The 23,892-nt window shown below is 40.2% G+C and overlaps 1 protein-coding gene and 2 long non-coding RNA genes across 4 annotated transcripts; 1 reads left to right on the top strand and 2 right to left on the bottom strand.

Annotated features, from left to right (window-relative positions):
* Nucleotides 1-4,986: 4,986 nt before the first annotated feature.
* On the top strand, nucleotides 4,987-7,269 carry LOC139188343 (B3 domain-containing protein Os01g0723500-like). The gene is made up of 4 exons (XM_070805627.1): nucleotides 4,987-5,159; nucleotides 5,299-5,707; nucleotides 5,795-5,991; nucleotides 6,868-7,269. The coding sequence occupies exons 1-4, from the start codon at nucleotides 5,076-5,078 to the stop codon at nucleotides 7,111-7,113; spliced, it is 936 nt and encodes a 311-aa protein (XP_070661728.1). The 5' UTR covers nucleotides 4,987-5,075; the 3' UTR covers nucleotides 7,114-7,269.
* A 602-nt stretch (nucleotides 7,270-7,871) lies between these two features.
* LOC139188929 (uncharacterized) lies at nucleotides 7,872-9,801 on the bottom strand. The gene is made up of 2 exons (XR_011572348.1): nucleotides 9,712-9,801; nucleotides 7,872-7,990 (listed from the first exon to the last, which is right to left on the bottom strand). It is a non-coding gene; the product is annotated as an uncharacterized lncRNA (long non-coding RNA).
* A 9,475-nt stretch (nucleotides 9,802-19,276) lies between these two features.
* Nucleotides 19,277-23,384, bottom strand: LOC103402272 (uncharacterized). 2 transcript variants are annotated; one of them, XR_011572347.1, is made up of 5 exons: nucleotides 23,080-23,384; nucleotides 21,155-21,790; nucleotides 21,016-21,072; nucleotides 20,847-20,926; nucleotides 19,277-19,686 (listed from the first exon to the last, which is right to left on the bottom strand). It is a non-coding gene; the product is annotated as an uncharacterized lncRNA (long non-coding RNA). The 2 variants fall into 2 exon arrangements; XR_011572346.1 differs by lacking the exon at nucleotides 19,277-19,686 and adding an exon at nucleotides 19,983-20,212.
* Between the last annotated feature and the right edge of the window lie 508 nt (nucleotides 23,385-23,892).

The raw sequence follows: 23,892 nt of genomic DNA, 5'->3' as shown, positions 1-23,892 counted from the left end.
ATGCACTCTTCCACTTCATCCATCCAGCTTGTATTCTATGGTTGAGATCTCCATCTAATTCTCCGTTCTTTTGCAAGATAGATCCTAGGTAACGAAAACGGTCGCTCTTTGGTATTTCTTGATCTCCAATCCTCACCCCTAACTCGTTTTGGCCTCCATTTGCACTGAACTTGCACTCCATATATTCTGTCTTTGATCGGCTTAGGCGAAGACCTTTAGATTCCAACACTTCTCTCCAAAGGTTAAGCTTTGCATTTACCCCTTCCTGAGTTTCATCTATCAACACTATATCGTCTGCGAAAAGCATACACCAAGGAATATCATCTTGAATATGTCCTGTTAACTCATCCATTACCAACGCAAAAAGGTAAGGACTTAAGGATGAGCCTTGATGTAATCCTACAGTTATGGGAAAGCTTTCGGTTTGTCCTTCATGAGTTCTTACGGCAGTCTTTGCTCCTTCATACATATCCTTTATAGCTTGGATATATGCTACTCGTACTCCTTTCTTCTCTAAAATCCTCCAAAGAATGTCTCTTGGGACCCTATCATACGCTTTTTCCAAATCTATAAAGACCATGTGTAAATCCTTTTTCCCATCTCTATATCTTTCCATCAATCTTCGTAAGAGATAGATTGCCTCCATGGTTGAGCGCCCTGGCATGAACCCGAATTGGTTGTCCGAAACCCGTGTCTCTTGCCTCAATCTATGCTCAATGACTCTCTCCCAGAGCTTCATTGTATGACTCATTAGCTTAATACCCCTATAGTTCATGCAATTTTGTACGTCGCCCTTATTCTTGTAGATAGGCACCAAAGTGCTCGTTCGCCACTCATTTGGCATCTTCTTCGTTTTCAAAATCCTATTGAAAAGGTCAGTGAGCCATGTTATACCTGTCTCTCCTAAAAGTTTCCACACTTCGATTGGTATATCGTCTGGGCCTATTGCTTTTTTATGCTTCATCTTCTTCAAAGCTACAACCACTTCTTCCTTCTGGATTCGACGATAAAAAAAGTAGTTTCTACACTCTTCTGAGTTACTCAACTCCCCTAAAGAAACACTCATTTCATGTCCTTCATTGAAAAGATTATGAAAATAACCTCTCCATCTGTCTTTAACCGCGTTCTCTGTAGCAAGAACCTTTCCATCCTCATCCTTGATGCACCTCACTTGGTTTAGGTCCCTTGTCTTCTTTTCCCTTGCTCTAGATAGTTTATAGATATCCAACTCTCCTTCTTTGGTATCTAGTCGTTTATACATATCGTCGTAAGCCGCTAACTTAGCTTCTCTGACAGCTTTCTTCGCCTCTTGCTTCGCTTTTCTATACCTTTCACCATTTTCATCGGTCCTCTCCTTGTATGAGGCTTTACAACATTCCTTCTTAGCCTTCACCTTTGTTTGTACCTCCTCATTCCACCACCAAGATTCCTTTTGGTGTGGGGCAAAGCCCTTGGACTCTCCTAATACCTCTTTTGCTACTTTTCGGATACAACTAGCCATGGAATCCCACATTTGGCTAGCATCCCCCTCTCTATCCCACACACATTGGGTGATTACCTTCTATTTGAAAATGGCTTGTTTTTCTTCTTTTAGATTCCACCATCTAGTCCTTGGGCACTTCCAAGTCTTGTTCTTTTGTCTTACTCTTTTGATATGTACATCCATCACCAACAAGCGATGTTGATTAGCCACGCTCTCTCCTGGTATAACTTTGCAATCCTTACAAGTTATACGATCCCCTTTCCTCATTAGAAGAAAATCTATTTGTGTTTTTGACGACCCACTCTTGTAGGTGATCACATGTTCTTCTCTCTTCTTAAAGAAGGTGTTGGCTAAGAAGAGATCATATGCCATTGCAAAATCCAAGATAGCTTCCCCATCCTCGTTTCTCTCCCCAAAACCATGGCCACCATGAAAACCTCCATAGTTGCCTGTCTCCCTGCCCACGTGTCCATTTAAATCTCCTCATATAAATAACTTCTCCATCTGAGCAATTTCTTGCACCAAGTCTCCAAGATCTTCCCAAAATTTCTCCTTCGAACTCGTATCCAACCCTACTTGAGGTGCGTACGCACTAATCACATTGATAAGTTCTTGTCCTATTACAATCTTGATTGCCATGATTCTATCTCCTACCCTCTTGACATCTACAACATCTTGTACCAAGGTCTTGTCCACGATGATGCCAACACCGTTTCTCGTTCTATTTGTGCCCGAATACCAAAGTTTAAACCCTGAGTTTTCTAGATCCTTTGCCTTACTACCAACCCACTTAGTTTCTTGTAGGCACATAATATTTATCCTTCTCCTCACCATAACTTCCACTACTTCCATAGATTTTCCCGTTAAAGTTCCTATATTCCACGTTCCTAAACGCATTTTGCTCTCTTGAACTCTACCATTCTGTCCTAACTTCTTCACCCTCCCCCGTCTAATAGGATCAAAGTACTTCTTTTGTGTGTCCCGGGTAAAGTTGATAGGAGCATATGCTCCCAAACAACTTTGAGTGGAGTCGTTCGAAAAGAAGTTTCTATGGCCCCCTTGCTCATTTAACACTGCATCCAGGTGCTGATGGAGATACAGCGACCCTTGCTCACTTATCACTGTGCTCGGGCCACACAGCGCGCCACTTACGGGTGACGCCCTAGCTTTAGCGCGATTTTGTTCTGGATTCATTTTCATAAGGATTCGACGTGATCATGGAGTGCCGGCTGTCGACTACCTGACGCCCTCCCCCTCCTCCTTTATCCGGGCTTGGGACCGGCCATGTAAGACATAGGCGGAGTTGTAAAATAGCATTATTAAATGAAAATAAAAATATCTTTGACAAAAATAAGGAGAAGAAAACTAAAAAAGAAGATAAAAAAAAAAAAAATCAGCTTCCAAAGTTGAAAAACATATAACAAGTCTTTGGTGTAAAAAATTTTATAGTTTGACACCAAGGAATGGTGTTATAAAGGTTAAAGCCACCAATGATTGGTGTTACAAAAGTTTAAGAGACCAAATTTTAACAATGGTGACAGTCCAATTTGCAAGTCACTGATGAAGAAGGGTGTCCTCAAAACGGTGCTCTATAGCACATTTTCTAGTACTGTAATTCTCATTGATTGAAAGCCCTAGTAGTGTAACACTTGAGATTAAAAAACGAAAAATGGCTCGATAAGCACCAGAGATGGGCTCGAGTTGTTATGGGGTACAAGTGAAAATTATGGCTAGTTTGGTATTGTTGTACTTAAAAAAATGCTTATGTTGTGGATTGTGAAAATAAACAGCTGTAAAATAATGCAATTGAGTGTTGATAAACATCTATATAAAACTGAAGTGACTATGTCAAATGACTAAAAATAATATGATTTTAGATGTAATATAATAATTTATTTTGCGTTTTATTTGTGGTTTATTTTTTTATTTAATCTCTCTCTAGAACACTTCTCTCCCTCATCAATGAGATGTGATAGCTTCACATCATCATCGAAGGTGAGTCCATAATAGTTGTTTTGAATTTGACAATGGTTGTGGATTTGGGAGAAGATGTATGGGGTGGATTTGGAAAGAGGTTGGTATTGAATCATTTATGAATTTTGATGTGGTAGGAGGTATAAGTTTGAATTAGGAATGAAGTTCCAAGTTGGGGAGTGGGTTTGGGGCAATGAGTTGGGAATGGGTTTGGGGTCTAGAATTGGGCGTGAGAGAGGTAAATTCCATGAAAGAGACTTTTTAGGAGATCGTTTTCCGCGCTAGGTGTCTAATGGCTTACCTCTGACCACAAAGCATCCAAATGAAGAAGCACGTGTCGTTGTGAATCAGTGAGATGAGATGAGATGAGACGCGACCAAAGCAAGGAAGAGGATAAGGGTAGGGTCGGCAATTACAAAAATTAGTTAAACATTATTGTTCACCCGTGTTTTTAGATGAAAAGCCGGTTTTTGAAAGCAGCAAATAGATGCTTCTCCTTTTAAATTATTTCTCGCCGTGATTTGAAAATAAGGGATATTTGGCTTAATTACAAACACAATTTTGAGCCAAACTGTTTTTCATCCCTACTTATAAAAAAATTTAAGCACTACCAAATTGGTACTTAACCAGTTTTTCTCTAAGATCACTAATTCCTTTCAGCCCCAAAAACACATTAGTCAACCACAGATCAAATATGTAAGTTTCAAGTACATCTTCAAGTGCTAAGAGATCTTCAAACTACTAAGAGATAGTGTTTAAAATACCAGGGGGTCACTACCTACTTGGTCACATAAGATCCATAAGCGGTCCAGCTTGGTTAATCTGCATTGGGGGACGCTATCAGATGGATATTTATGGTTCCATCTAGTTACTCCGCATTGAAGGACCATACACACTGTAGTAATAGATTACATTGAGTAGTCAGGAACCCTTTTTTCGTTGGATTCCGTGGAGTGGTCCATAATCCCTTTTCCTAATCGGTTCCATTGAGTGGTCCGAAACCCTATCTTCGTTGGATTTCGTTGAGTAGTCCGGAATCCTTTTCCCTAATCGGTAATGCTGACTTTGTCTGAGACCCTAGATAGCAGATTCTTGTAGTAGATGTTGCTCAAGGTTATGCTTGTGTTTGTAATTCAAAGTTATAATGCTATTATTTTAGAATCCTGGTAGAGAATTACAACAAGCCTTACGGAGGTTGGCTTTGTTACTATTAGTGAAGTGATGTTTGATCTTAACTACACTAATTTGTTGCCATGTGAGTTAAAAAAACAAAAAAACAATAAAACAATAAAACAAAAAAACAAAACAAATTCAATTCGTAGAAATAGTTTTAAAGATTTAAAGCATCCGTCCCCACAACACACCTACCATCCCACAATAGTCCACATTCCTACTGATCTTAAAGCGAAGTAAAAATGGTATTGTGTTTCCTTAAACAGAAACTTGGAAACCAATGCCATTAACTCCATTTATTTGGACACTAGTGACTGAAGATGACACATGTAAATATTGAATGAACTCACCAACCTTCTTCAAGTCTGAGTTCATTTCTCTATATTTGACCAAGTTAAAGTTCCTCCATGTAACCATTAGGGTTTTGCAGCTTTCAAGCGGTAAAATGGTGAAAAACAAATCCACAAATGATGAGAAGAAGCCTTCCTTCTTCCGGATTCTTGTTGCCGGTTACAACACTGAGTATTTGGTAATAGTTTCCGACTACTGCGCTGTGGGTTTTAGTTTCTTGCATTTTTCCTGTTTCTCCGTAACTGCTTGGTTTAAATTGCAAATTCAATTCTGAAATTTTAGTTTGTAAATACATTTTGTGTGTCTATTTTCTAAAGCATATCCCCAGAGACTTCTTGAAACATATACAGAAAGACCTGTCCGAGAGAGCATTTTTGACGCTGACCGATTCCTTGGATTGTTCATGGAGTGTCAAAGTGAGTAGAACGACAATGGGTGCTGTGCGTTTCACAGATGGCTGGCACGAGTTCTTGAGGGATAATTCCTTGGGTCACGGCAACTTTGTAGTATTCATCTATGATGGGAGGATGAAGTTCAGCATAAGGGTATTTGGCATGAACGCGTGTGAGCGAGAAGTCGGTTCTACCAAGATTGGATCAACTAATCAGAATTCCACCTTTGCTGACACTACTAAAATGCCTAGTGGTGGTGGTGGACAAAGAAAGTGCGATGGGAGCTCGTCTAAGCGTCCTCATCCATCGAGCTCTTGCAGCAACGATGATTCAGGTATCGTCAGATCAGATGTTGCTAACTACTGGAACCCATAAAACTTATGTCTATGATTTTTTTTTTTTTTTGGATTTGAAACTACAGGTGAAAACCTTTGTGAACCCGAAGAAGATGACGAAGACAGCACATCTAACGATTGGGACGATGACGAAGACAACACATCTGATGAGGAGTCGGAAGATGACACATCTGAGGAGGATATGGAAGCTGCAGCTGAGTCTGAGTCTTTCAAATCAAAATTCCCTCATTTTAAAAGCGTAATAAGAACGTCAAGTAATGTGGTAAGGCAACCATTGATTAAGTTTTCATTCATTTAGTTTGTTTTAGGCCACAATTTTGTTGACAATTACAATTAACGATTTCCCTTTAGTAAATGCATGATGCATCCAAGGAATAAAATTTCTCTTTTGTGTAGTTGGAAAGAGGTTAAATAATAAAATCAAAGCCTTTGGCAACAGGTACATTTCCAGTACTATATATGATAACATGTTAAGAAGCTATAACCAAATTTATAACTGCTCAAGCCAGCATCACAATTCCAATATTATAACAAAAAAGCACCATCATGATTTATTCATTGTATCCAAACGGTCAAAGATACATACAAATTAGAGTATTATTATCGATTTTTCATTTGAGCTAATTTTTTCTTGAATTCTTATTTTGGCCAAATTTTCTTTTGAACTGTCATTAATAGACAATTTCCCCCTTATTGTCGTGTTTCCAACATTTCATCAAATTTTCTGCCACAAAAGTTTGATAAAATGTGAGGAAGATGATTATGGGTGGGCAATTGGCCATTTATAATAGGTCATGGTAAAAATCAGCTAGATTTTCTAGGAATTATGCTTGAGGAAAATACTAAATCAGCTATACGGAGTTGCATATGCTAGTTGATACATTTGTTATAAGTATGTTTGAGAAATATCAATTTGAATGTTTCATGTGTGCAAATAGAAAGCTAGAATAAAAATCTCTTGAATGTTTATTTCTTTCAATTATGTTGGGCAGTGTTGTTCTCTCTCTCTCTCTCTCTCTCTCTCTCTCTCTCTCTCTCTCTCTCTCCCTCCCTCCCTCCCTCCCTCCCTCCCTCCCTCCCTCTCTCTACATGTCAAATGTAATTTCTTTTGAAGTCTTGTTTGATGTCAATCTTGCAGTACGTCCCTGCCGCCTTCTCTAGGAAGCATTTTTCTAAACAAAAACATTTCAAGATTTTCATGAAAAATGCAGAGGAAAAAACATGGGCCGTGAACGTTGTCCATTTGAACACATCACACTCCTTTTCTGCCGGGTGGTCTCGGTTCGCATCTTCTAACCAAATTGGTATCGGCGATACTTGCATATTTGAGCTTTTGAGCAGCAACGAGATGAAGGTTCGCATTATCCAGAAGGCATCAGTTTGAAGCTATATTAATAGTAGGGTAATTTAAGTGGTGAGCTTTAGCTAGCCTTGTAGTTTTTCTTCTCGCCGGTCGCCACTCGTAGTTGTATTTCGGATTAAGAGTTGGATACTGGTGCAAATTGTTTTATACTATCTAATCATAATTTTTACTTTTAAATCTTAGAGTTATCGGTATCATGAATCATGAATGCCTAGAGCTACTCTGCATGCGTTACAAAGCAACAGTGGATTTGGTCTTTTGCCTTTACCACTAGAAATAATCCTCCTCGCATGAAAGTAGAAGCCACTCTCGGATGTCCCCAAGGGGACGTGGAAGTGCTTGTATTTCACTTCAATCAATTAGCAATAGCAGGAATCGTTCAACTTTTTTTACGCTCATACAAGATTACTCGAATTTTTTTATCTAAAAATTTAACTTTACATCCTCCAATATATTCGCAAAGTAAAAACTCTCAAAAATCTGTATTTGGTATATATGATGGATATATACGAGTAATCATCTTAAATTTGATATGCAATGTATATATGGAGACTTGTCCCACTTAGCATTCCTAATCTTTTGACTGATGAGTGATGATAAATGAGGTATAAGTTGAACCAGGAATGTCCCATTGTAGGTCTTTTCTGTTCCTTCTAGACTTTGGACTTGATATGTACCAAAAATTAAAAGAATGGAACTCTCGACATTATCATGCACATATATTTGGATGTATAGAGATAATCTTTTTTATAATACTCTATTACTGATACAAAATGGGGTCTCTTTCCAATGAATGGTATCATAAAATGTAGAAGCAGAGTGGTTATACAAAGTATTTCAATATACAATAAAATTATCCCATCCCAATCTCATTCTTCAACATTGATTTAGCGATATCCTGCAAAAATAATAAAAACCATCATTAGAACACAACAAACAGTTAAAAGTTAGAAAATGGGGAAGGACTGCAATAACACCATAGTATCGCAATAAACCATGAATGCCTAAACAAGAAATCATCTACTTATATAAGAATTGAATTTCACTCATTCACTTGGGTCGGTACTTAGGCCATCTCCAACCGATGGCTGGCTAGATGGCTCGTTTTAACCCCTTGGCCCTCCAAGATTCTCCAAGATATTAATATTTTAATGAACAGTACAGGGTCATTTTTACCTCCGTCTCCAACCGAGGACCAGAGGGCCAAAGGGCTCGTTTTAGCCATTTCACAAAAAACCATCTTCAACCGAGGGTCAAAGGGCCATAGGGCCAAACATAATTTTTTTTTTTTGATGTTGTATAATGGCTTAGGAAGTTATAGGAAAAAAAAATAGAATTTAAAAAAAATATGAAACAAATTTTGTGAAATAGAAGTTATAGGAAAAAAATGGAATTTAAAAAAATATGAAATAAATTTTGTAAAATAGAAGTTATAGGAAAAAATATAAGTGTGAACACGGAAAATTCCTGAAACGAAAGAGACAAGAACAACGTGCACAAACAAATATTTGTATTTGATGATTTTGGGTTACAATCTCTCTCAATTTTGATCCTCTGATTCGATCTCCGTAAGGTGTTGATTTGTGGATGTTTCGTTGATCCAAGGGGCGTCGAGGCTTGATCTTGGATGAACAGTTGGAAGTTTCTTCAAAGGGCCGTGGGCTTGATCTTTGAAGGTGGATTTGAGCGGATCTTCAAGGGCTTTTGGGCTTGATCTTGAAGAACAGTGATGAACGGATCTTCAAGGGCTTTTGGGCTTGATCTTGAAGGACGGTTGGATGTGTGGATTTGTCGACGTTTGTTGATCCAAAGGGCCGTTGGGGCTTGATCTTGGAAGAACGATGAACGAAGAACGAAGAACGAAGAACACTTTCTTCAAGGGTCGTCGGGGCTTGATCTTGAAGGTGGATGATTGTTGATCCAAAGGGCCGTTGGGGCTTGATCTTGGATGAAAGGATGATGAACGATGGTGCTTTCTTCAAGGGCCGTCGGGGCTTGATCTTGAAAGAGCGATGAACGAAGAACGAAGAACGAAGAGAGCTTTCTTGATTCTTCGGGAACCTGGATGCTTGAGAGCTTCGGAGTTTCAGAGCTTCAGAGCTTCAAGGTGTAATATGAATTGGTCCTCTCAAATGAATGAAATGGGCTTGTATTTATAGAATTTTCCAAGGCCTAATTTTGAATATAATATCCCAGATGAAATAAGTCGTTTCTGCCAGGTGTTGACACGTGTCCTATTTGATGACTTTTCCAACTCATTTCAATTTTCGTTGAGTCACACGCTACGTGTAAAATTTATGTAATACATGAGCGTTGACACTTTGATTTATCGGTCAACATTTATTTACCGAAATTTCGATGTCTAAAATAAAATAAATCATTTCGGTTATAACCGACAGAAATAACAAAACATTAAAAAAAAAAAGCCAACCAGCCAGCCCTCCAACCCTCTCCGATTCTGTGGGACCCTCCCAGATTCCAGAGCCCTTTGGCCTAGCCCTCGGTTGGAGACGGTTTTCAGGCTATTTTCGACCCTCTGGCCCTCTGGACCCTTCGGTTGGAGATGGCCTTTAGAGGCCAACAACAATTTAATATGAATTTGCCAAAAAAATTAATTACCTCAAGGAAACCTCTTGTGGCGGAAAAGGTCCAAAGCTATTCTAAATGCCATCACAATAATAATTAACAAGCAATTCAACATTTATTAGTAACCCTCAAGAATACAAAAGAAATTCTGAAACTTAAGAAAATTCTCACAACTTGATATTATATTAATGACTACAGTTTGCAAATTGTAGGGAAATCAAACTTTGTTGCACAATGCTCCTTGCTCATGTCTATCATTATACACCATCAAACTACTCCAACATGCAAGAAAATGCAAATGACTTCATCCATGCTTGTAGAATTAAAACAAGGCACAAAAATAACCGGTAATGTACAATATATTCCCAGCATAATCAAACTTACTTGCAGAAAGCTCTTTGCTCAGTGTGTTCTGCACAACAGAGGGGCCAAATAAGTTAGCAACCAACAAGAAAACATAATAAAGGGAAAAATTATACAATATACTTGAAAAAAAATTCACCGCCACCATCCTCATAAGCAAGAGCAATCACATTAAATTCAAGCCCACACACCTGGAACAAAAATAACAAGACTAAGTTAAATTATTATTACTACTACTATTATTGATAAAGACGACTGATTTAATACGGACTAGCACTTGCCAAACCAAGCTATTAGGAATCCTTTGAAAATAGAAATGGTGTGCTTTGATTTTTACAGTAACACTCGTACAATTGATCAGAGGTATCCAAATTGTAAAAATAATATCTACATTTCCTTGGTTTGTTTTTCAAAAGACGAAATAGAGCCCCTACATAATTATTTTTCTCAAGTGTAGTTTGTAGAAATCCGCACTGAGGAACTTAACTAATAACTACAGGGTTTAATGACCCCAATGAGGAATTCTTGGTAACCTGATACATGTATATATATTTCAAACTGGGGAGCAAAAGCACAAATACACACAAAAATCCTTAAAATCTCCAAATAAGTTCAAATTAATACATGAAAAGAAAATCTCTCTATATAATGAATACAGAGAAACCTTAGCTGAAATTTTAAATACAGAACCCGCATTCAGATTGAAACACCACATCTAAGCCAAACACCGGACTTACAATACCAAAACTCCCAAATAGTATCCGAATTTTGCAATGTGCAGGGAACATACCAAAACACTTAAACCACAATCAAAATCCCTAAAATTAATTTAAATCCAAACCCTAAATCTAACAATTTTAACAAATACTATAGCATCAATTGAGAGAATGTGGAGCCAAAAATATTCACAAGACGACACGTGGGTTTTTTGGACAAAAAGAAAAAAAATACCCTTGCAGTACAACGAGGTTCCTACGCGCAAGCAGCGGGCAACCCTCTTTCAACCAAGACAGAAGTGCCCAAAATAGGTAACAATTCAAAGTCCATCTCATCAAATCCTTTCTACAAGGTAATTCCCAAACACATTCCTTTTAAATTATGTTAATTGGCTAATTAATGGGTTTATTGCCTAATTAACCCATTAATTCTCAATTAAACCATCCATTATATCCAAATAACCACAAAATACAACCAATTCAACCCTAAAACATCACATGGCCGGCCATCCCCTTAAGCTTTCTACCTTCCCTATCTTTTCCCACTTTACTACCCCAATTAAGCTAGCTAATTGATTCTATAACCATCCATTTATTCCCTTTATGTTTAATTAGCAAATTTATCATAATAAATTGGCTAATTAAACCTAAATTAAACCTAAAAACCCTAGCCACCTCCTATCCCTATAAATATACTCCCATTCTCACCAAAAAGCTAATTCCAAACCTCTTGCAAAAAATCCCAAATATTCTAAACACTATTTCTCTCTAAAATTCTAACTTTGGCATCGGAGGTTCTTCGGCCAAAGCCCCCCCCATTCATCGTGGGCACGTGAGGCTTTTGGCCTTAACCTAAGGTGCTAGTTGTTTTGTAGGTGCAAAATCGTCCGAGATCGAGGAGGAGAAAATTTGCATCCACAAATTGGTGCTTTCATTGAGAGTTGAAATCCATACTCGTAGAAGACTCTCGCACAAAAAGGTTTTTTCTTTATTTTCTAGCCCATTTGAATATTTTTCATACGTTCTTATTATTAGAATTTTTTACTTGCAAAGGTTATTTGATAAAACGTATAAGCAAAATATAATGGCTAGAAATTTAGAAAATTCCACAAGTGAAAAGTCTAATGTTCAAGAAATGGGATTGCGGAGATCCGTGAGACTAAATGCGACAATAAGGGCAGCGACATCATCATCACGAGCTTCCACCATGGGAACCACCGTGGTGGCTACCTCGGTAGCCACCCGCGGCGAGGTCCATGGTGCCTTCACCACAGCCACCATGGGAACCACCGCGGTGGCTACTTCGGTAGCCACTCGTGGCAAGGTCCATGGAGCCTTCACCACGGCCCGAGCCGTGCCATCCAAGGCTCACGGTACCAAGACCACGATCCAAGCCGTGCCATCCAAGTTTACGTGGACCCAAGCCCAAGCCTCGCATTCACATGCACCGCGCATTGAGCAGCCTGCTTCCGTGATCCAGCCTGCTCCCGTCAAGCAACCCACTCTCACGGCCCAACCTGCTCCTACCGAGCAGCCTGCTCTCGTGACCCAGCCTGCTCCCGACGAGCAGCCCACTCCCGTGGCCCAGCCTGCTTTCGTCTAGCAGCCCACTCCGATGGCCCAGCCTGCTCCTGCCAAACAGCCCACTCCCGTGGCCCAGCCTGCTCCTGCCAAGCAGCCTGCTCTCGTGACCCAGCCTGCTCTCTACGAGCAACCCACTCCCGTGGTCCAGCCTGCTTCTTTCGAGCAGCCCACTCTCACGGCCCAGCCTGCTCCCCTGGCTTTCCAAGCAGCCCAAGTCGGCCCAAGACTATCTCAACCATCCGGACCTACCATCGAGCCGGGGGCATTCTCACCACATTTTTTCACGGATTTGACATTTCCCAACTCAAATCTCGCGCCCGGAGTCTACCACATTTCCACTACCCAAGGAGGCGCATTCCTTCCAAGCTCTTCCAATCCAAATGGCGAACAACACTTGTCTCGACAAGTCATAGAGTTGACGAGCGCCCTTGCACAATAGAAAACCTTGGTGAATCAACTTTTGCAACGTATCGGGATCCAACGTGCCCCGGACGAGGTATCCCGAAGTAGGACAAGGGCAGACGAACATTTCCAGCAGCATCCCGGTAAGCAGCCACTCGACCAGCCACGAGCCGAACGTTTGGGCAGTGTACATTCCCGTCTTAGAGCGCGAGGGAGCATGCACTCTCGACTAGGCCCACGGATGAGCATACATTCACAGTTGGGGTCATACTCCGATAGTCAACATGAGCAACCTTCAGGGTAAAGTGTCTATTCGCAGCTAAGCCCACAATGAGCGTTCTCCATCTCACATCAGAGTAGGCAGCACGACGGACGGAGAGAAGCAGTCACTCAATCCAGCTCAAGTTCAATCAGCAGCCTGCGAAGAACTCGCTCGCCTACTAGGAACGCACCACATGCACTGCATCCGCGGCATAGACGAGCCAAACACATGGAAGAGCAGCCTAGACCAGCAAGTCATGATTGGGGGCAGCCGAGAGCTCCGCTACCCCAACAAAGGCAAATTCAGGAAGAAGTAGAGAGACTCTTGACCAAGCGATTGCATGATTTCCAACGCAACGAGGTCACCGACGAGCACTACGACGGAACATAATCAACATAAGCAGGTCACCCTTCACGGAGGAGATCGAAGAGGCAGAGCCTCCACGCGAGTTCAGCATGCCACATTTCACATCTTTCAAAGGGGATGAAGACCCAGAGAAACACTTAAAACGTTACCAAAGCGCAATGATCCTTTATCGAAACAACGATGATCTCATGTGCAAGATATTCGCCACCACTCTACAAGGCGAGGCGCAAGATTGGTTCTACACCCTGCCGCCACAATCCATCCGGAATTTCTACGAACTTTCTTTGGTTTTCACCAAAGAATATTCATCTTATCGCTCGATCAAAAAGAAGTCTGACCATTTGTTCGACGTCAAGAAGAACCCAAAGGAGTCGCTTCGCGACTATGTGAGGAGGTTCAAAATAGAGAAGGCAAAAATAGTCGGATGCAACGACTCGATAGCTAGAGCAGCCTTCCAAAAAGGACTTCCAGCAGACCACCCGCTATTCGGAAAATTGATCATGAAAGAAGATCTAACTCTGGCAGACTCTTTTGCTTTAGCAGAGAAGCATGCACTTTGGGATGAGGCTCGCCAATGCACATTCAAGGACTTGAAGAAGTACCCGACATCACCTCCCTAGAAGCAGCGGAGGACTTATTCGCATGTTTGACGGTATCTAAATTAGCAATAAGCTCTACCATCATGCGAGAAGAGCTAGGGGCCCGACTACCTGTATTCTACAGTTACCTGCAATCATCATCATGACGCACTATTCCGCCGAATCCAAACCGGTGACGATAAAGGCGTAGACCCTGGCAGATGCAAAGTTTTCTGACGAACGCAACAATTCGGCCCAACGATGCCCCGAAGGCAGTCGAGCACACTTTAGTTGCACATATTCCCTTAATGGAGATTTCTGGCATTCGCATGTCAACGACGCATCCAACTACAAAGGCTTGCGAGCAGCTGTGGTTCGTGGCAACCGACTACTTCACCAAATAGGTGGAAGCAGAGCCCATGACGACCACGATTTTGACGGACATAGAGCGCTTCATATGGAGGAACATCATTTACCGATTTGGCATCCCTTAATCCATCGTCACCAACAACGGCCTTCAATTCGTGGGCAAAGATTTGGCGAAGTTCTTCAAAAAATATGGCATCAAGCAGCATATGTCAATGCCGAGATATCCTCAAGGCAATAGGCAGGCCGAAACATCCAAAAATATGGATCTCATCTGGGAAGGTCCATACAAGCTCAGCAGAATAGGCGGTAAGAGTAATTATACCTCCGCTACCATGAAACGATAAAAAGATCGAAAAGTAGTGGAGCGCCTACAATCTGAAGAAGTACCATGTGTGACCTCCGACTACATCAAAGCCCGAAGACTTAAGAAGCTCGATGGGCACCACCTCACAAGTCGAGGACTATCCAATTGTTATGCAGTTCCTACCTTACAGCTAAGTTCTCGTTCGTTTCACTCGTTTTTCAATGAGGAATTCAGAAGTAATCACAACTTGGCTCGGCTGCATGCTTACAACAAGTGATCACTCCAGCACTTCAAAAGAAGATTGTGCCCTTCTTAGGGACCCATCGCAGGAATTGCGCCCCCCGAGGGACCAACCATGCTCTCCAGTGCGAGAGGGTAAACTAATTGCTCTCCAGTGTGAGAGGGTAAACCAATTCCCCGACACCCATATGGGTCAGCTCTCCAAGACGGGAGGATAAACTTTACACTCCGAATATCCAGACATGGATGAGCCTGGCTGCCCTAGTATAACTAGATGCACGATGGCTTGCGCCGGGATTCCTAGAAGTAGCCACAATGGTCTTTTTCAAGGCTTAGCTAACTGAAGGATTTTGGGTCTCTTGGCTTAACCCGTAGGGAACTGGGCCCTAGAGACGGAGATGGCACATTACGCAGTACATCCGATGGACGGCTGCCCTGGAATCCTAAAGCTGCTACCGAGTGCACTAAGGTAGCCTACGGATTCCGGAAGACTGCCTACGGCTTGCCCTTCGAGCAATAAAGCCGCGCTAGACTTATACAACCGCACATTCTTGTGAAAGGTTAAACAAGCTAGCGCGCATATACGAAGTTTTATCCACTGCCGACATGCTACGTAGTCGATAAGGTTCACCTCTGCCAAGCGCGAAACAACCTACACCAAGTCCTAAAGTGTTGTGATACTTGCTACGCAACCTACGACATTGAAGAAAGTCAAGGTTAACAGCCTAGTGGTTACGCGGACTTGTCTTCTTCTGTAAGTAAGGCATCCGGCTGCCAACCCTATGGCTAACAACTTTGCAAAGTTCTACACCAACACCTATGGCTGCATAGGCTACGCGAGCTTGTCTGCTTATAAAAAAGTAGCATGCCTGCCACTGGTCTATCAAGTCTAAAGGTTAGGGCATGAACAAAAGAAGTGAAGATGAAGAAAAACGAAGGAAAACATGTTTATAAACAACTAGCAAAGGCCGAAGGAGTTCAAGCAAAACAAGAGCTACAAGGAAAAACAAAGAAAATCCTAAAGGCTACCTAAAATACTACAATACAGCAGCTTGGACATCCCACGACTACTCGGTCGCCACACCTTCAACAGCCGTAACACTCTTAGCAACGGCATCATCCGGCGCTTCACCCCCGGCTGCCCCAGTCTGGGCACTAACTTCTCCAACTACTTCACCAATGGAAGCCTTAAAAGTAAAAGCAAGCAAGTCTTTCGGAGAAATAGAGAAGGTCTTAAAACCTCAAGCCCATCATTCTCACCCTTCAGCTGCTCATTCTTCTTAAGCAGACTAACACAGACACGCTGCAGCTCATCCACTCCCTTCTTAGCATAAGCAGCGAAACGAAGCTCAGAAATTGCAAGCTTAAGATCTTGAATCTGAGGCGAATCAATCTCAGCAGCAAAGGGAGTAGGCTTTGGCGCCACTTTAGCAGCAGAGTCCACCTTACCACTCTTCATAATAGCAAGTCTCTACAAAGGTGAATCGGACTTAGCTCCCAAAGAACGTCCTGGTACAGACTTCGGCACTGGGGGCATGATAAAACCTTTACGCTGAGCAATCTTATCCACAATTGTACTAGCCATTCTCAACATGGAAGACGCCACATGCTCAGATCTAGCAGCCTTATTTTTCTTCCCATTAGAAGAAGTCATGTCAATCACATACCTCTCGGTAGCAAGCGGACCCTCATGAGCAGCAGAAGAAGTCTTCAGTTTTTTCTTAACTAGGCATCTCATGAGCAGGCGGGGAAGATCTCTTCTTTCCATCTTCATTCATAGTAAGCTCCACGACAGCGATCAGACGAGCCAATGCATCCGCCTTGATCCTCTTTACCTCATCTTTCTGGAGCAGCCCACCTTTCTTTCAGCAAAGAAGACTAAGCAGCCAACGACATTCATGGTACTCAGCAGGGGAGCTCAACCCAGCATTCCAGCAGGCAGAAGGCCTGCATGCCCAACATTCCAGCAACCCATGAGACCCGCAATCTCCTTATTTCTCTCAATCGCCAGCCTGGCCCGAGTCAGGTCCAAGAGCTCAAAGGACATGAGCCATGCGGCTCGCCTAACACTGTGCCCTAGCGCCACAATCCTCGACCCCAGCTGCACAAGCTGCCCTTGGCTCAAGCCAAGCCAAGCTGCCCAAGCAGTGGTCCCTGCCACGACATCTCCTCAGCTCATGCCGAGCCAGCTCCTGGCCCCTGCCAGCCGACGTGCCGCACCACCCCGACGGCTACCCCGCAATAGCACTATCCAAGAATAAGGCAAGAAAAATTAAATTTTTCTTACATTGGTGTGGCACGAAGAAGACGAAGAAAGCAACGAAAGACGGTCCTTTGCACAGGCAAGATGTAGAAGATTGCTAGAGGAGGGGGAACAAATATCCTCTAAGCTATCTCTCTCTTGTAAGGTAGAATAAATCGCTCTCCAAAGTTGATTTAATAACCCACTTAAGGTGGACTTAAATAGGCTTTGAGAGAAATTTATTTCCTTTTCCTAGAAGGATCTAATTTCCATTTAAAGAGAGAATCAACATCAAAATAGGAAGCAGTCCTAAGTTTCCTAAAGCAAGAAAATCTCTACACCTACCGCCCTTTTCTGCGAGCAGCCCAACAGGTGTGGGCGCATTTGTGGAGCCAAAAATATTCACAAGGCGACACGTGGGTTTTTTGGACAAAAAGGAAAAAAATACCCTTGCAGTACAATGAGGTTCCTACGCGCAAGCAGCGGGCAACCCTCTTTCAACCAAGACAGAAGTGCCCAAAATAGGTAACAATTCAAAGTCCATCTCATCAAATCCTTTCTACAAGGTAATTCCCAAACACATTCCTTTTAAATTATGTTAATTGGCTAATTAATGGGTTTATTGCCTAATTAACCCATTAATTCTCAATTAAACCATCCATTATATCCAAATAACCACAAAATACAACCAATTCAACCCTAAAACATCACATGGCCGGCCATCCCCTTAAGCTTTCTACCTTCCCTATCTTTTCCCACTTTACTACCCCAATTAAGCTAGCTAATTGATTCTATAACCATCCATTTATTCCCTTTATGTTTAATTAGCAAATTTATCATAATAAATTGGCTAATTAAACCTAAATTAAACCTAAAAACCCTAGCCACCTCCTATCCCTATAAATATACTCCCATTCTCACCAAAAAGCTAATTCCAAACCTCTTGCAAAAAATCCCAAATATTCTAAACACTATTTCTCTCTAAAATTCTAACTTTGGCATCGGAGGTTCTTCGGCCAAAGCCCCCCCCATTCATCGTGGGCGCGTGAGGCTTTTGGCCTTAACCTAAAGTGCTAGTTGTTTTGTAGGTGCAAAATCGTCCGAGATCGAGGAGGAGAAAATTTGCATCCACAGAGAATACCCAGAGGCCGTAGAGAGAGATGAAAGGAAGAGTGTTTGAAGTTCTGGGTTTGGATTTGGGTTCCTACCAAATTATCAATTTATATTTGAATGAGAGTTGTATAATATTTGGTTAAAAACTAAAGTTATTGGATAAACTGTTTGAAGATATATCAAAAACCTATTCAGAGTCGATTTCTCCCATAAGTACCAACCCATCCACAAAAATCAAGATATAAGTAATTCAAATTACAAAATTCCAAAAACTCTACCAGTACCCAAATTGCAGAATCCCATTGGTGTAAGAAAAAATCATTTTAAGCATCCAGATGAACGAACAGGAGTACCCAAAAACAGCAGAGAAACAAAAGGCACACGTTTCGTATGCAGGGGGTTTTGGTGTAAGAATGCACTGTCAAGAAAAAATGAAATTCACTCAATAATCAACTAAAATTCCATAACAATAATCAACTAAAATTCCATAAAAAAAGGAAATCAAGCTAAAATCGAAACGTTTGCTGTGCATACAAACATTGAATTCAAGGAGTTCAGCGATATATGTTTCGCGCTAGATAAAAATTATTTCCTAATTTAAAAAAAATTAAAAATTTGGAGGATTGTGTGAAAAATATAAAAACTTTACTCTCACAAATAGATGAAATCTGCCTTGCCTTTGGCCAACATATCTTTGGCTTCCGAGATGGACTATTAGGCACCGTTTGGTACGCAGACGGGACGAGACGGAACAAAATGGGACGGAACGGGATGGGAGGAAGGAACGGAACAAGGTTCCATGTTATGTTTGGTACGCGCAGGACGGAACGGGACGGTTGTTCTGTTCTGCGTTTGGTACACGTTGGACGGAACGGAACCAAAAGATTAAATGACTAACTTATTCATATTCTGTTTGTTGTTTGGTACAATATTTATGCGTGGGACGGGACAAGACATTTTTTTTTTTTTTGAACTTGTTCATATTTGAACACATAATAATACCATGATTAGCTTTTGGGGATTGAAGAAAAAGCAAAACGAAAAACAATGGCAGAGAATTTAGAGAAAGAAAGTGAATGACTAAAGATTGTATTCCTTGAACAATGAATGAATGACTAAAGATGGGACGAAGATGAAGATGAACCCCCGCGAACTCCCCAGAACGTGAGTCTGTGGTGGAGGGAGCGTTGAGGTCGAGGAAGATGCAGCTGGGTTTGAGGTGGAGGAGGAGGAGGAGGCTACAGGAGAGAGGGAGGCTACGGGAGAGACAAGGAGGGTAGACAGTGGAATATTTGTGTTCCACATACGTGGAACAACCCGTTCCAGGAGGGGAGGCGGGACGCAAAAACACCCAATTTCTGTCTCGTGGAACAGCGCGTTCCACCCATTTTTGGCATACCAAACGTGGGACGGAACGCCTCGTCCCGTTTCGTCCCGTCTCGTCCCACGTACCAAACGCACCCTTAAGCCTGAAATGTTAAGAGAGTGGGAATTAGTGGCGGATGGCGTCAAAAAATGAAGATAAATGAAATGGGTTTGAAAGGTTGCAGTCAATTTGGATTTCACGGGATTTTAATAGATTTTTTTTAAGTAATAGATTTCAAAGGATTTTAAAATATTCTCAATTTTATATGGATTTTGACAGATTTATATGGATTTCTATTATAGATTTGTATGGATTTGTATGGATTTCTTTCGTGAATTTCTTAGCATTTATTAGTTGAATCTTATAACATAAAATGAAATAATGCACAAGAAACATAAATGTTTTGAATCAAAGGAAATCCATTAACAATAAATTTGAAGTGTTAGCAAGCACAATCATGAACTCAAATACACAGAATAATAATGTAATCGCAGTAGCTAAGCAATCAGATGAAATTCCAAATTCCAAGTTTCAAACACTACCACAAAACCTTATATTAATAAAAAATTCATCATTACAAGTAATATTTTCTTCTTTCTTTTTTGCTTTCTCGAACGCAGCCACAAAACCTAACATTACAAGAAAATCATCAGAAATTCATCACTACCACACTAGAATTATTTGTGACTCATTATCCTCCATTCACATTGTTATCATTATGGGCATCTTTCCACATGTCCAAAGCTATATTATATATCCATTCATTAGCAATATTCCGTTATTGTTCTTGTGTTTGAAAATCTTGGTCAAGATCCCCTTCAAAAACTAATAATGGTGGAGACGAAGAAGATTCATTATCTAGTTCAACAGGAAACTCATTTGATCTGCACTCCTTGCGAAGAAAATTGTACACTTATGCACAAGCTAATACTACATATGTTTGTGTTGCATATGAAAATGGAGGTGCAATCCTTAAAATCGGGAATCGTGATTTTAAAATACCAAATATCCTCTCGACGACATTTCTTAAAGAAGCATTACGAAGATTGAACAACACTTTTTCGTTTCTAGGCTCACAACCCTAACCACTATACTCTTGGAGATGATATCGGATTCCTCAATAAGGAGCTAAGAACTGACGTCAATTTGGAAATCCACAATCTACTATGAAAAATTTACCTGATAATATATATTTTAGTATGCAACTCAATGGAATAATGAGAAATTAAATAATAAAAAAAATGATAAATAATAATTTGATACCTTGTGGCACTTTAAGTCCATTCCTTCTTGTCAAATCATCATTTAGTACTCTTGAATCATGAGTCAATCCTTCCCATCCACTAAGGACGTACATGAATTCCAAATCAAAGTTACAAGCAGTTAATACATTTTGTGATATGACACGCTTACGATTACAATAACTGCTTACATCACATCCGGACATTGATACTGGGATATGTATGCCATCAATAGCTCCAATATAATCCTAAAAGAGTGTTAAGTTTATCATTTGGAATAAATTAGAACGATACAAAATAAAAAATAAAAAATAAGACAACTATACGTACCTTCAAGGGTAAAGTCTCGTACTTTCCCTTATTTTACATGGCACTGCTAATCCATGTTTGGCCATCATCTTCGGTGCTATTGTGTACAAGGCCTTCAAGACTTTGTTAAAATTTCTACTGACAGTCCAATGTGATCGGCCAAACGTATCACGTAGTAGACAATATCTACTATTGTGTCCAACAATACACAAAAATGTTGCAAGCATTTCTTCTATGCAAATGAATCTTGTATCTCGTAAGAGTGTTTTTTCTCTAATAATAATGCATAACTTCACAAACACATCACGATACATTCTATACCTTTGCCGGAAATCCTTTGGGCCGTCTCTTTCAATACTTTATGTATATAATTGTATCATTCCATAGTAATTGATCTTCGATTTAAAGGACGTTCAATAGGTTGTCCAAATGTAATTATAAACTCTTTTAGCACGTGGACTACAGCTTGAATTGCCATCAATAAATATTTAATGGTTTCATAAAGTTCTTCCTCAATTTCTTCTTCATTAGTTTCTTCTTCTTCTTCTTCAATTTGTTCTTCCACCATTTGCTCCACTTCCATTTCTTCGTCCACTTCATCCACTTCCATTTCTTCCCCACCTTCCACTTCCATGCTTGTTTGAGACATTACATAAACTACCCAATCAAATAAACAAAACCACAAATAAGTTAACAACCAGAAAACCATACATATAATATCAATTATAAGATAAATTAAGAAATATAGATAATTCAATTACTTGACAGCTTTGCATTTAAATGTAACTGTAGATAATTCAGTTTAGATATGTTTCACTTTGTGTAGGACTCATCCTTTGTAATCTAGCAAAACTACATTTTCAAATAAAATTATAAATAAGCAGTTATTCACGCCTTGTTTATGATCATCAGTGGTTCTAATTTTTGCACATTTTATTCTAACGAGTATTCTGCTGCATCGGCTTAAGCCATGGGCAGGAGGCAACTGGCTTTCTCTTTGCCTTTTTACCTCCAAACAAGGGGATTCATCGAAGGACCTTCAGCAGTCTACTACTTTCTATGTGAGGCAAAATAGCCAATGCAACATATACCGTGAATATCAGTGAAGAAAGAAAGTCTTCCACAAATTCTCATTTTGATAACATCGTTCCTTTATCTCTGCACTACATTTTCTACACATACATTATCCGTTTTAGCATCGAAAAGTTCTTCTAATTGAAAACAATTCATTCCGAACTGATAAATACTGATACTCTACATTCATGAAGGAACAAAAAGTGTTTGATATTCTACGAGACAAAGCAATTCAATAGCATTCCCAAATCACATTTTCTCCAGCTTTTTACAATACCAACTTCGTCATGAATAAGCAAATCTAAATGATAGAAGCATCGTTTTGGACGTCTTGAGCAATCAAATACCAAAACATTTGTAATTAGACAGCGGTAACTACACAAGCAGAAAACTACCTGAAATCTCACTCACATTATCATTTTGTTAACGAAAAAAATCGATGCAAAGAGAAAAAAAAATATACCCAATTAGTCCAATTACATAACCCACATTCATTCTCCAACTAGCAACTGTGAGTTATTAGTTGGGAGGGTTAAATAGGTCTATCTGTTCGATTTGGAGGTCGGATCCCCTCCCAGTTATCTAAACTATCTCCCATCCATATCTGAAGAGTGATCCTACCAGCACCAGCAAATCCACCAACCCGAAATCGAAAGCTCCCCAAAATTTGCGAACTGAAGTGAAAGCTAACAGACCTTGGTACTGAATTTGATCATGGTATTGAAATATTTGCTTTATTAGCACTGAATTCCAATTGGTTTCTTGTTATGGTTGAAATTTCAATATTTATATGGGTTCCTGAACTTTCTCGGCAAACAAACAGAATGCAAAGAATAATCCAAGTAGATGAGAAATGGGTAAGAAAAACGTACTCGCATGTGTGGATTCAGGATGATGTAGATGCCCTTTCACCCTCCTTCTCTATCTTCAGTATGCGAGGCTCTTCCTCTTCTGTTGTCTGGCGTGAAAGAAATCAGAGGGGGGAGGGCTGGATTGTTGATAGCATTTGGTATTTATATTACCCACCTTCAAATCCATCAAAATCCTTCACTCCTTAAAATCTTAGTAAATATTTATTATTCTCACTACACCTAGATTTGGATGGATTTTTTTTAAAACGTAATTAACTACCCATGGATTTGAATGTATTCTTTAAAATCCTGCTAAATCCTAACTTGACTATATCCTAATTTCAAAGTCATTTAAAATACTTTTTAAAATTTTAATTAACTACACTCAGATTTTAAAATCTATTAAAATCCTACAAAATCTTAATTTGACTACACCCCTTAATTTCTGGGTTTAGAAAGCTTTACAATCGAAAGGTTAGGGAGCTAGGGTGAGGGAGAAGGCGAGGAGTTTAGCGCAGGAGGGGAGAGCGAGTGAGAGGCTGGTTGAAAATTAGGGCTGGGTAAACTTTGTATTTAAATGAGGAGTAACGCTATTCATACCATATTTTTTTACCACATTTTCATACCACTTTAGATGGCATTTGATGTGGACAAACACATCATTTGAATTAATCATATTTTTTAATTTAGTTCATTATTTAATAAACTAATAATTAAGAAAAACTAGTTAATTAAATTATGATTATGGTATACGAGGAGTCTTTCTTCTTTCTTTCCTTGGGTTTTGCAATTTTTTTCAAATAATTTGGTTATCCACATCAAATGCCATTTAAG

Source organism: Malus domestica, chromosome 10, assembly GCF_042453785.1.
Source record: "Malus domestica chromosome 10, GDT2T_hap1".
NCBI lineage: Eukaryota > Viridiplantae > Streptophyta > Magnoliopsida > Rosales > Rosaceae > Malus > Malus domestica.
This window is presented reverse-complemented; position numbering and strand designations above follow the sequence as displayed.